We start from the raw sequence: 15182 nt of genomic DNA on the forward strand, positions 1-15182 counted from the left end.
ACAATCCCACTACTATCCTCTCTTCGGTTTTTGAAAATTTGTTAATTAACGTTCGTAATTCATCCACTGATTACTATCCAGATCTGATAAATCAAACAACTGATTGAAAACCAAGTCCATTCAATATAAATCCAATGTTTTTCATTTTGCATTCAATACACAATCAATCGAGCCATTCTGACGATGATATAAATTTAGAGATATTTCAACGAAAATATTTGATATTATTTACAATTGTTATTTGATATATGCGAATATTTCTACCCAAACTCGTAGGTTTAATTAACAATATAATTTTAATGAGTCTTTTATTCGAGAGAAAGTAAAATAAAAATTAAATATTTATGTTATTATGATATTAAATACATACCATATTATGGAAATACTTGTTCTCATTACTAACTATCAGTGATGATTGACTGTTTTTTAATATCATTGAAATAAATCAAACATTTTCATTAATTTATTTTAAAAGGAATTTTAAGTTTATAATTAATATTTCTTTTTGAAATAAAATCACCAGATTTTAATGACACTTCGTGTATGCAAAATGATAGATTTCGCAGTTAAAAGGTTTTACACCTAAGACGATAAGAACCCTTGAAGGGTTCTGGCATTCCTGGCATAGCTCTTAGTTGAGTCCTAATTATTTCACTGCTAAATTCATTAATGATTGAAGTAAGTTTCTACGACAGAACTTTGAACAAATATAATTTAATTGACTTTGAGTGAAATTTAATAGATGTAAATAAGTTTTTAAAATATTATTCATTGCAAATTATATTATCAATTACATCTACTTTTATGAGAAGTTTATTTAAAAAATACAGTAATACACAGCTGAGGATTGCAGAAATAAAGTTTGTTTTTTATTATTTAGAGAGAAATTTCAAAATAGTCGAGACACTTGAGAATGAAAATTTGTTAACAAAATTAATTTGATTTCCATCTTAATTGACCTTGCAGTGTGATAGAGAAGTTGAATATAGTTTAGAATTATTATGATGCATATTCATACTGCACGTGAACAACCACAAAAACCTATGTTGGTGTCTGTAACGTTTCAATTCTAATTCCCTTTAGACATATAAATTAAGGATAGTACTCTGTTGGATGAAACTCTAGCTAACAAGTTGATATTAGCGCAAAAGCTAAAGCAGCTTAGGTTAGATTTTTAGTATATGATAGATAAAGTACACAGACGACTAATTTCCAGGAATTCCACTTAGAGTTTTAAAGTAAATTCTCTCAAGTCCAAACTATGGTCTTGGGATTTGCTGCACTGGACTGCTAAGTATAGTTATCCAAATAAGTAAACTTCCTTTAGTTAACAGTTGAGTTATAAACGTAAATTTTAGTAAAACCCAACATACGGACGCTGAAACATAAGCATTTCTATTCATTTATTTTTCATTTTCTGCTGATCTCGATAATTTTTTGTTACTCATGTGAAAACGAGAATTTTATTCCAATCATGAGAAAAACTAGGTCAATGGAAAAAGTAAACACATTCTATAGATGAGTGTTTTTTATAGTAATGTAAAAAAACTTGGTATACGAGAGAAAACAAGAAAATTTTGTTTCTCCTTTTTTTATCTAAGGCAATATTTAATCCTTTTATACAAAGAGAATTATATCTGGATATTTAAACCGCTATTAAAGTGCTTTATTTAATTAAGACGATTACTGTTATTTATGAACCTCAGTCATTCATGGAAATTTCATAGTGTTGAATATCATTGTTATTAACAATTAATTTCCACTATACGGAATTGTATTACGTAATTATTGTTAATTAATTATCTACAAAACTCTTGGGAATAAAACAACAGTGGAAATCCTTAGAGTTGAATTTGCTTTGAGAAAACAGGATTTTCTTGTAATAAAATTCTATTCTATTCAAGGAAATAGCTGAAAGACGGAGTTTTTTAATAAAATGCAGTTTTCTGGAAAAAATTACATTTTATTCAAACAAATTTCATGAAAAGTGTGCTTAATAAAGTCAAATCCTTCATACTTACTATTAATAATAAAGAAACAATTTTTTCTTCTCGACTTGAACAATATTTTCTCATTTTAAAGATACATTTTTGTCTGATTTAAATTAAGTCAGCAATTTTCTAGAATATTTTCTACAGTTTGAATTTAGTCGACAATAAAAGAAAACAGAAAATTTCAAAATCATGACATTCGTTGGTGTAAAAGGTTTCAACAACACATTACTTGATACTTTGAAGTATGTCGTTGAATTTCTCCATTTTCTTGGGCTCTTTATATCACATATTCAGAAATGAAGTCTTTACTCAAGTGTAAAACTAAAAAGAATGTATAGACGTTAGATAGCTTGAAAAGTATTTGCAAAACGATGAAATATCAATTTTTCCTATGCCTGGAAGGAATAAGACGAAACATCCGGTCGTTTTATCAGCCATTTTCTTCGATGTCAGCACTTCAATTTAACCTAACTCTTCTATATGAATTTTCGTATTTTTTGAGAACTTAGCTAAGCATGAAATTTTATTGAAAGTCTAAAAGAATGCCCTAGGTGCCAGTAAATTCTGGATATTTTCCATAAAGCTTGTATTCAATTTTTTTCGTGAATTAATAGATATTATCATTATTTTTTCAAAAGAAAAAAAGCAATAATAAGAAATTCAACAGGATATTTGAGCGGAAACTAACGCCACAAAACTCAAACTTTCTAAAGGAAACGGTAAAGGTAGGAAGTGTGCATTGCAGGGTAGAAAAGTAAATGAGTATGTACCTGGAGAATCGAAAAAATGGAACGTTGGTTGAAGATAAAAATTACATGCAATAATAACCTGAGAGGAAAATGAATAAAAAATCTTCAAAGTTTCGAATCTCTACTGTTAGCTTTTAAATAGATTGAGTCAATCAGCATATTTCAAAAATCGAACAGAAAATAAATAACTAAATGATCAGTTATCTTTTATACAAAAAGAACCTGATCAATATTCAATTAAAATGTTCAAGATTGACTAAACTTTTTCTCCGAATGAAAATTTGAATTATCCCAATATTCTTTCAAGGGTCGCTATAGAATTCGAATGTGCATACTGTTGAATATTTATGATTATCTTAAAATTTCAATTTCGTTCTTATGCATTCAATTTTTCATCCAAAAACACCATCTTTGCTGGCCAAAATGTATACGTCTAGCAGAGATATTCAATAAAATATTTGTATATCATTCAATAGGAAGTCATTATGATTTTCTTGTCTTTTTATTCAAATTGGCGTTCTCGAGGGATCTGGCGATCCTCATTAGGATATCTAGTTAAGGGATAGTTGGTAGTGAAGAAGGTGCCTTGGTCGTTTTTTTGCTTATTACTTAGAATTCCTCGTTGATTCTGCTTCTCATCACTCAATCTACCTCTCCAGGTAAATACTCCGAGTCCCTAGGGGAATCAAATTCATTATAGGAAATAGAAAGATAAATAAAAAAATATAGCTCTAGTTTACTATCAAGTCATAAATATTTCCTGCTAGATGAAGTGGTTTTCAATTCAAATATGGGCACTAAAAAGAGAGAATTCGTGGAGTTCAATATGAGGTATGCAAACAGAAATGATGTATGCTTTGCCAGAGGACCAACTGGTCCACCAATCTCTCTTTCTCTCTCTCAGTGTGACGTATGACATATCACGCCGGAATTACCATTATATCGGTGTGTTGGATCGATAGATCAGTGGTTCTGACGATTAATTGGGATTTAGTTTCGGACCCTGTGCGAGCTACTGGATATTAGGATTGTAGGTAAACCCTCCCGCTTGTTCCAGGGGTATTCGTTTTGCTCAAATGAAGGTTTGACGTTTGGGAAGTTCACATTATCGAATTTAATCGGCTTTACTGATCGAATCCAGTTCTAAGTTGCACCGTCCAATATCATGCGAAAATTATTACTTGACTTTATGCTTACACTAGATATACAGATAAGTATCCCCACAGAATTTTGTCACCTATCTGGATGCTAAGCCCATATATATACACTGCTGTTGATCAATACTGCACCACTTACATCATTTCATTTCCTCTATAATTAACATTTAATAATTTATTAGCATTATTGATTGGTTTTAATGGATTTAATATTAATCTGCAAATTTATTATATTAAACGAAAATTTGTTTTCAAGACTTGTAGACTAATTATAGAAAATGAGAGCTTTATTTTTAATCATGATTAATTATTCGTGTGGTTTAAAAATTTAATGACTACCCATTGAACAATGTATGTGGGTATATAAAACACCATGCCCGTGAGCATTTTAGATAATTCGGATAATTGAACTCGTAATTATAAAATCGATGGTTCCATGAGAGATTAAAATAGTGGGTTTGTAATCCAAGTATCTTACCTTGGTACATAAATAACAAACTATTGCGAGTTTCACTCAGGTTGATTTATGGACTATTGAACGACAAAAGAAAGTCTTACTTGACACTAGCGCAACGACAAGAGTCTCTAGTCGTTTAATAGGAGGGAGACAAATGTTGATTATTTTGCAGATAAATTCGTCCGGGCGTGGTTGGAACGTTAATTGAAAGCAACGTCAACTAGGTGGACTCGAAGCCTGTCAATGCAACTGGAATACACGATCAAATTACAGAGAGATAAATAGACTGTGGTAGTAAAATTGACAAAATTCTAAATGTGTTGTTGCATTAGAATCAAAAGAAGAGAAGCAGCATCGTGTGTATTGAAAAGTGTTGCAATGTAATTTACTAAAGTTGTGTTTGAAGCCTAGTGGAATTAATGTTGGGGAATTATTGGACTGACAGTTGTGTTGTGTAGAAATCAGAGGAAAATAACCAAGCAGAGTAACTATCAGTGGTACATTTATGGTTTTCATGTTTGCGTCACTTCTATCAGACATTATGCTTTGACGTCAAATGATTTAATAGAAAAAGAGCTTTGAATAACTTAATTGATTATGTTACAAATTAGTTTCAACTAAAATCAAAGTATTTGTTGATGTGAAATATTTATATAATCAAAGGTTGCTGTTCAAAATATGCTGTGCTGTTTATAAATTAATTTATTAAATTAATCAAAATGATTTATAAATGATAGATTTACAGTTGAAGTATTATATATTATCAGAGATTTTATTATCAGAGAGAAATATAGAAATATATTTAGATTGAATGGAATATTAAATTTATGCTATTTGCCAGAGGATGAAGCTTTTAGAGACAAATGGCTTCCACCATAAATTCATTTTTACAATGAAAAGTGACTTTGGACAGAGACAATCGTAGCTGGTGTAATTTAAAGGATAGAATAGTTGAAGATTTTTCTTCAGAATTCAATTATTCTCGTTTCTACACGCACGCTAAGGGAATTGGGTATTCTCCAAAGAGTGAACTCTTTAAGAACCGAGAAATCGATGAAAGAGGTATCTCCAAGTTGAACGGACCTGGAAGAGGTAAAAAAGAAAATTGAAAGAACTAAGTCGAGTCGTTTATGTCGTCGAGATAAATTTAGGAGGGTGCCTCCTAAACCGCCACAGTGTGCGGATTGGGGCGAATTCTCGGCTACATCGGCGGAAGACCGTCGGTGGGGGCCACAATGTCGCAGTCTGGTTCTGGAGAGCCAAACGGTAACCAAGGCGAGAGTCCTGGCCAACTAGATACAAATCACCAGCAGTCTGATGTGCCAAATAAAAATGGTATTGCAACTAAAGAATCTAAACCGGACATGTCCAATGGCTTTGAAAATCGAACGGTGGATTATGAGCGTTTGGCACAGGAAAGAAATCAAACCACTCAGTCATCAATATTACGACCTCAACAACAATATCCTCCTCATACTACAGAATCTTCAACGATGGATTATACGATTCCGCAAACTGGCATCTACCCTACTTCCGTCAGAGCTCAGACAACAATGGGTCAGCCGGAGGATCGACATCCACTCGCTGGACAACTTCCTGTACAACAATATCCACCGGAGAAAGCTCAATTGGACCGCATTACTCATGTATCGCAAACGGCTACGCAGACGGTTCCTGTTCAAACACAGCCGCACTTTGCTCCAGATTTTGTACCCGATCAGAATCAGTTTCCGCAGATTCGTGGTCAATTTGAGGTCAGATCGCAGATGTACTCGCAGCAGGCAGGTCAGTATGGCGATCGTGTTGGCTACGTGACAAGAGACGTCACGTACAGAGATTCAGCTCTTTATGCACACGCTCCAAGCGCTAGTAATGCAGTATTCACCGGAGCAAGTGGAGGATATGTTACAGTTCAACATGGATCGCAGTTGCCATCTCAATCAGCAAGTCCACAGCCTCCTCCTTTTTATCCGGGGGTTATCATGACCGCCCAGCCATCTGTCTCGCAGAGTTATGGACAATTTGCAGGACAGCCTCAGTACCATTACAGTCAATATCCACAGACTTTAATAAACCCCATTCCATATAATCCTCATGCTCCTATATATCCTGGTCAACAGTATAATCAACAAACCTCTCCTAATCCGCAAAGGTATTCACAGGAAGTATCTCAGTATCCCGGTCAGCCTATCATTCAACCAATCGCGCAAAATGTAATTACATCCACAGACCGGCCAGGCAGTGGGCGTGGTCCTAAGCCTATAGTTCCACCAAGAATCAATTCAAAAATCACATCGGACGCTGGATTAACTAGAAAAACAATTACTGTTGATATTCTGGGCTCTAAGCCAGCGGTTTTACCTCCTAAATATGAAGCTACCAATCAAACTGTTCCAACTTCGCAAGAAGCAGCTATTATTGTTTCAACAGTTCCTGTCTCTGTCTCTGACAATAGGTCCTTTCTTGCTCCTTTAAATCAAACTCCTCGTACTCGTCAAGACGGTCTCTATGTTGATTCAAATAACGATCAGTCAACTAGAGATAAAATTGTCGATACGATGGCAAGTGAATGTGCATTGTATGTTTCTCGATCTGAACAACGTAAGTCTATATCAGTGGACGCGACTACTAGTGTACAAAGGCGAAATGATACTATTACTTTTACGTTTCCTGGAGATACTTCGGATGTGTCAATAACAGCACGTAAGCCACCAGCTGTTGATAAAAAGTGGATAGAAAATACTACTCAAGTGTTCCCTAATGATCAAAGAAGAATCGAACCAGCGCTTCGAGTATCCTCTATGACGTTCGATTCACGACAAGAAATAAAAAAAAATGTTGCACCTGAGGTTGTTGGTAATAGGAAACCTGAATGGGGTAATACAAGTCCTAATCAACGTTCAACAGTAGCCCAAGAAAATAGACGATCAGATTATTTTGAAGAACATCGACGATCACCAATGCCAATGGATCAAAAACGTGTTGATGAAGTCAGACGATCTCCCATGCCTTTTTTGCCTATTAGAGATTCATCTGCTGATCGAGCAGCACAAAAAAGTCCATCATTTGCTAATCAAAATTTTGAAAAAACAAGACAAGAATTGGTTATTTGGGCAGAACAAAGACAACGTCAAGATATAGAGAGAATTCATCAAGGTCAAGTATTTACTGCTAGTCCCAGGTCACGAAATCCATCTGAAGAACGTCGAGAGTCGAGAGTCATGTTACCAGTTGAAGAGCAACGTGCTAAAGTCCCTCAAGTTGCTTTCCAACCAATACCCAACATCAGTCAAAGTACAATAATGGAACAACGACGACATTTGCGTCATGTTAGTGCTGATTTAACCAAACACATGGAATTGACTCGTAAGGATTTTGAAGATCAACCAGTGACTGGGTCGGTTGCTAATCTTGTACCTACAATAAATACTACTTCTTCTCAACGTGCTAGTCCAAATCTCTGCCATCAGTTTCCAGCGATGAGTGAAGCTAAACTTGACACTAAGACTCTGCTGACTGTTGTAACAGATTTTGGCGAAAATCCAGTTAAACCACTAGAACAGTCGGATCACATTATACATAGTCATAAGAAAAGTCATGTGTCGACAAACTTGCTTACTCACAGTAAAAGTCAAGTGGAAAATCTTCAAAGTGTTCAAGCAGAAAAAAATGAATCAACTTTAAGTCAACAACAACAGCAAATACATAATCAGCAGAGTCTTGATATAATTGCAGAAAAGCTAAGTCAATTCGAACGTCAGCAGAGTGATTTGCAAGCAAGACTTCAATGTTTACAGAATCAAAATCATCTCTTAGACCAAGTTGCTCAATTCCAACACCAACAAGCAGATCTGCAAAGTCGTTTGCAGTGTCTTCAGGATCGACAAGCCTCTGAAAAGTCATTAAGACAAACCATAGAATTACAACAAAAAAGTGTGCTGGGTGATATTCATCTTTTGCAATTGAACAATCTCACTGATCAAGTCCCTGATTCATCAATAGACAAGCAAACTGATCATCAGCATTCACATCGGAATCCTAATAATGCTTATCTATCAACCATAAACTTTCCTAGTCAAATGTGCCAATCATTGACATCTGAGAGATTATCACCACGAGTGCAGTTTGAGACTCCTGATATTGAGAGAACTTCGCAAATTTCATTATCGAGTAACTCACATTTCGAAAGGAACGACTCAGCACGAGGGTCTTTACAATATCGATTATTATGCCCGGCAGATGTGTCTGAGAATGTGATTGCTGCTAATTCATCTACATCCACTATTCCCTCTAGTTCATCCTCGACTGCTGGAATCACGTTTTCCGGTACTTTGAAAAAAGTGCCTCCAGAAAAACCACCACGAACGTCACTCATCGTCCAGTCACCTGAATCAGAGGTAAAACATCTAATCCAACTCTTACGAAAGATTTATATGTATTTTATTATACATGTATATGTGTGCATCTATTATCTTGTACGTACCTAGACCATGCTCAGGATAGCTTCAAGCGCACCTGTGGTTTTATCTAGCGCCTCTAGTGCCAAGAGAATTGGGGTTCCACTAAGTAAACATCCCTGGGATTCTATCGTTCCTTTCAGAGTACTTGGGCTTGTAAATTCCTTTAATAATTTCTCGTCAGGAAAATTAAATGAGAAAGCAGGGTAACAAAATGGAAACTAAAATAATATGATATGACACAATATTATTCTCATTTGTATAAATCAATGTGGGTTTCATATTTCCTTTTAGCTTTCATTTGTTAACGTCAAAACTAATGTTATTAAAGAAAAAAAAATTAAAATACACTGGTATAATAATTTCAATTATATGAGTATTTCTTGCAACAAATTTTCTTTAATATATTAATTTTCTCTATTTAATATATGCTGGAATAATAAAAAACATCATGTTATTTTTAAAGTTTACAATATTGATTTTACATATTTTGATACTTGATTTTTTTCAACTTAATTATTTGTTTTTGTTTAATAATTCAATATGTTGTGGTTATTAGGTGTTTATAAAAATCTCTATTATTTATTTTATAAAAATATTCCATTGTACCTATTCTTTCCAGGAATTTTCAATAACGATCCTTTATTGCTGCTCCATGCTTTCATAATTCAAACAAAGGTTGGAAATTCAAGTACTCCTTTTTAGTTTATTTTTTTTTTTTTGTTCTTACTCAATAAATCCCAACAACCGAAAACTAAAACGTTTTTTTTAATCTTTAACACAAGCTTGAATGTATTTAACTCTGGTATTTATCAAAAGAAATTCGCTTTCTTCAAAAGCCATTGTTTAAATATCCTAAAAATAATCCATTCGAGATTGGTAATCATCATTCTAACAAAAAACCTTTTCTACTTTTACCTAATTTACATTTGTGTTTAATTTTTTTTCAACAGTCTATGTCGTTACATATCTAAAAAAATTATCACTTCATATTTGTCTTCTCTAGATGATTAATTTCAAAATTTTGACTAAAAAAATATTTCAACATTATAAATCTTCAACCCTGAACACTTACTAAAAATGATTTATTTATTTTTTTACCACTTTGAATTTTTTCTCTGTCCATCCGTTACTGGACAAACACATTATTTTAGTCACAATTCTCATCATAATTTCATCCGGATGACGGTTGTGAGTTTGTGGACGTCTGTGAGAATAGTCGTTTAAATTTCAGCCGACGTAGGCAAAGAGGGGAAGCATGAACGAGGACTTGGACGTTATCAAGCGACGAAAGTGTTGCGAATGCGTCGTGTTTCATGAATTAAATATGAGTCCAGAGGTTACGGACATGTGGTGAGTTTTCTAAGGCTTGCGTCTGTAACGAAAATTTACAAGAGCAGATATTGATTCGGTAGTAAAATTAAATCTCTTAACTAGACACAGTATCACTAAAAGGCTAAACTATGTAGTTGAGCTTTGTTGGTTAAGTGAAATTAAATTAGTGAGCATCAGTGGCTGCTAAAGAAAACCTTGAGAGCTTTGTCATCATGTTATAGTATGATACTTAAGGAGAGGATGAGAGTAGGATGTTATTATAGTCAATACTAAGTGTAAACGTGCTGAGTATAATGTACTAAAATGTTTATTTACCTTATCAGTATCATTGATGATCTTCACAATGAATCTATTTATAACATGTTCTACAACTATCTCCAGTTGTTGTAAATTTATCTTCCAGATAACTCATCCAATGATTACTAGACTTGAGGGCATCTACTGGTCTTGAAAGCTTCTTCAATTACCTTGAATATACCTTGAAATTATTGTTTTGACATCGTAGTATCATTAGTATCCCTCAGTCTTAGAATCCATCATAATTTATGTAACTTCAACTCCAAGCCAAGTCTCTACAGCTCTAAGCTGTTTGTAAAGACTTTATGAAGCTAATTTTAAGAATACCATTAAAAGCTGAAAAATTACTCTAAAAGAATTCCATATTTCTTTGTGGGAAAGTCAAAGGTTGGATTAATCAATTGCTCTAAATCTTGTGGTTTTGCTATCAAAAGGTAGTTAACAAGACCTTCATTTTTTGTAGCTTCGCTGAGCGTTTTACGAGTGGTTAACGAAGACATTTATTGCTGGAAAGAGGTATGAACGTGAAGGTAGTTGAGATGTCTAGGTTCAACTAAATTGTCAGTAAAATAATAAACACTCTGAAATGGTTTACTTGATGTACTGATACTTGGTACGAGTTGTCATATCATCTTCGTATGATTCCCATTTAAATGTTATACAACATTTGATATTGCATGTAGGTATCTTTAGTCAAAGCATTACATGTAATCTTCAATAACTTTCTTGATTATTCAGGTCGACTTAGTGGTTACTTTCTATTATCTAAGACCTCTTTAGTTAAAATAGTTCTATCTACTTGGTATGTATTTAATTACAATTTACATAATAATAAGACATGTGAATAATAAAATAATCTTGTGTGGTGTGGAATGTAAATATATTTATACAATATTTGAATAGTATACAAGGGTATTTAATAAATAATTGAATTTGTGTATCTAGTTTACATTGGAATAATAAACACTTTTTCTATGTATTAATACCAAAGACTTTGCATAAAAATGATAGTTGATGAACTAGAATACTTAAACCAGATTATTTACTATACAGTATTTTTTATTTTTTTTTAAAAAAGATGTGAATATGAAATACAGATAAATATAGAGAAACGTTTAGTATTTTAAGCACATTGATTACAATATTTAAAATGAATTACTATCGATTATAAAGGTATAAATTCATGACTTTAATCTCTTTGAAATTGATTGAAACAGGGCGATAGTAAAAGAAAAAATTTTTATTTCATTTTTTTTTTCGTATTGAAATATACTTTTAATGTAATTGAAAAAGTTTTGTTCAATTACCAAATGCTTTTTCTAGTTTAAAAAAAATAATAAAACTGTTTTCTTTTGGATGATTGAATTTAAAATTAATCGATACGTTGATACCAAAAATAATATTTTGATATAATTAATTGAATAATTTTATACAGTGAAAGAAGTTAAAAGATTGTCATAAGTAATATATTTTAATAACCGTTCTGAAATGGTGCTTCTCAAAATGGACTTTGTTCGTTAAAGAAGCTCATTAAAGATAACAAGGTCGAGGGTCTTCTCTCAGCAATTTTCTGCAGGGTATAATACAAGTATTCTTTGTTTTTTTCTGTCTTCACAATTTATGAGCTCGCTTGATTTTTATTAACTAAAAGATATCAAGTACAAGAGCGAAATTAGATGTAGCGTTTGATGAGACAGAAGAGTGAAGAATCAAGGCCAAACGGATAGAGTATACTTAACGATGGATTGATAAACAATTTATGAGTGTGAAAAAAAAGAATGATGGGTGTGTTCAAAGCTTGAAAAATCGATTGGACAATCCTGAAGAAGTGGCTGACGGTAATGCAAAGTTTATATAGTACAATCTACTGCTTTTTACTTGAATGGGTCAATTACGTGTGGCTTCTTTGAAAGTTTCCTGAATGAAACGACGCCTGGTGTTGAGCTTTTCACCCTCTGACACCTTCCCTCCTTTTCTTTATCCACTGCCACACCCAATGGCGTTAATTATGTTTGCTTTAGCTTCAATACCATCTCGACGACAGACTAAAGTGGCCTACATGAATCTGTGATGAGAACTGATAAGAATAAAATTCCTTGAACCGAATTCAGTCCAATAAAAGACTCAGCATCCCTACTTGAGGAATGTTTAGAGCAGTTCAATTGATCCGATTTTCCTGGAATATGGATAACTGGTTGGAAAAAAAAAAATTAAATAGAATGAGAGAACAAGCAACACAGTAAGCTGAAAGTGGAGTGAAGTGAAAAAGGCAAGCTATCGAACGAATAAACAGGATAAATAATAGTAACGGCATAAAATCCTCGATGAGTGTAGAATGGGATGAACGCAAAACGGGTGAGGCTGTTTGCGAGCACTACACGGCCAAGTAGAAGCGGGTGCGAATGCAGATAAATAAAGCTTTACTTGGTGAGTCTACATTTCTATACATGGTACTGTAAGGACCGGCTATGAGCATGTCGACGAAGTAGAATATCAAATGAAATAGTGAATCAAACGACGTTCGAGACTTGAATTTGCATTTTCATTTCCGAGAGATTGCCAGGAGAAGCTGTAGTAGCATTGCAAATTGCTCAACTATTCGTTACTGAACAGGTTAAACTATTTTAGCATCAATTTTGATTATTCTAATGCTTGATTTATTTATTTATATCATATTTACATTCCCCCAAAGAGCTATTAACAATAGTTAACTTTATTTTTCAATTGACTACAAAATTTCCATTTCCATGTTTAAATAAAATTTTTTTGTTATTTTGTTTGAGAATGAAAATAAATGGAATATAAGATATTGAATGATGCTTTTATTGGTAATAATTAAATGGTAAACCCAAATGAAGTTTAATAATAACTTTTCAATATGGGATTTTTTTATTAGACATTCAGATATTTTAGTAAATACGAGATGGATTATTTTTAAATAAATCCTAATAACTTGGTTTAAATATGGAAAGATCTATATGGATTCAAAGTGAAATTTAAATGTCCAGGAAATTTCTAAATTTCCAAAAGCAATAACTAACGGAGTGGAATATGCACGAGCAAGTTTCACCGCAAAAACCACAAAACAGATGGTTGCAAATTAAAAAAAAAAAAAAGGAAATAAATAATAAAAAGAGTAAAGAGTGGAATATTGAACTGTAAAACTGTCGTCAGTAGATTGTGTTATCGAAGAGTTGATGAAATAATAAGTGAAATAAAAAGTATCTAATTAATGAAACAACCATTTAATTCTGCTTGCATTGTACATATATTTGTAAGTTAAATAATTATCAATATACACGCCAGAGGCTAGTTTAAATACAGAATTACCTCGATGCAATTGCATTGTTCGAACATATCTATACGTGATTGGTATCAATAATTGGAAATTTGTGAAATGGGTTTGTAGCTAATTCTATATCCTTGTAAAATAATAAAATATTTTCTCGTGGTAGATAACACAGATGATTTTCCAAAGAAGATGTTCATTGGATATTGATTATCTGTCTACTCTCAGCTACTCGTATTTCAGATAAAATTTGATTTTCTCGTTTTCTTTTATTCTTTCAATGATATTCCTTCTTAGTATCTATTGCGTTTTTCAATTATGTCAATCATAGAGGATATTGGAGATCCAACTTGTTATATGTCATCTGAAAATCCTAAAAAACTTTTTTGTTCACAAAAAGAATGGAGCACAAATAGTTTGGAAAATTATTTTTTTTTTTCTACTCCATTGATCCTTTGCACATTTTTACTAAATACAAACTTACCTCCCCATCATATGGAAAAAGGGTAGCAAGTTGTAAGCATGCCGTTGGCATCGTAATTACTGAAGTAGGTCGAGCACCTTCGGCACTTAATTTCCAACGTCATGGAGCCGATAATAGCGGAATACTACTTTAGAGAAATATCAAAAAGGATGACGAAACATCCACAGTCATACGTTGAAAACTGGAAACCAATGAATTAAGAAAAAGATAAACATTTTTTATAACTCATTTAATGGTATTTTTTACGTAGATTTTAAACTGCTAGAACTATAAAAGCTACGAAAGAAGAAATAATATACATAAAAGTTACGATTGGTTCCATTCAAGTAATCCCTTATCGACTTTATAACTGACTGCTATTACACCTGACTGACTCATGTCCCATAACTCTGCTTCAACTATTATTATCCATTCTTCTTCGATTTTACTACTTTCTTTTACAGTCTCGATTTACTACGAATCATTACACTGAAAAATTCAAAGACAAATAATTCACCTCTCGTATATATCACCAACCAACTTGCACAATTTTAATCTCGTCCATCAACTAAGATAAGTTCCTTCAAAATTCTCCAGTTCAATCTATAACTCTCCAATGTCATGCTAGTCAAGTTTCTCTGGCTGTAGGTTGGATTCACAACACCACAGTCTCTCTCGAGGATTGATGGTTGGCCAACGCGTTAAGGATAATCGTAGTAATTGGACTAATTGCGAGATGAAATTATTTGGAATTAATTGGTATAAACCGCTTAATTATCACGCTGTACAAGACGGGGTAAGCGAATTCGTATTGCAATGTTGTGAGTTTCAGCATCCCCCGCAGATGCTACATAGCCTCCTGTTTTGTATTCACGATTAGCTAGACTCATGTCTGTAGTTTGGCCAACTACGTCGACCCCATCTTCTCTCTCTTAGTTCTCTTGTTGCTATTGTACGTGATTCCCTACCTCTGATTAGATTCTT

At 33.2% G+C, this 15182-nt stretch overlaps 1 protein-coding gene across 1 annotated transcript in view; it reads left to right on the forward strand.

Annotated features, from left to right (window-relative positions):
• The first annotated feature begins 5523 nt into the window (after nucleotides 1-5523).
• Nucleotides 5524-15182, forward strand: part of LOC118064045 (uncharacterized) — a 158884-nt gene continuing 149225 nt past the window's right edge. The window contains exon 1 of the mRNA XM_035078399.1: nucleotides 5524-8754. Coding sequence (XP_034934290.1) covers nucleotides 5593-8754 — 3162 coding nt within the window. The 5' untranslated portion in view covers nucleotides 5524-5592. The remainder of the gene's footprint in view (nucleotides 8755-15182) is intronic.

Source organism: Chelonus insularis, unplaced genomic scaffold (genome assembly GCF_013357705.1).
Source record: "Chelonus insularis isolate UGA/USDA-ARS -01 unplaced genomic scaffold, ASM1335770v1 contig_159_pilon, whole genome shotgun sequence".
NCBI lineage: Eukaryota > Metazoa > Arthropoda > Insecta > Hymenoptera > Braconidae > Chelonus > Chelonus insularis.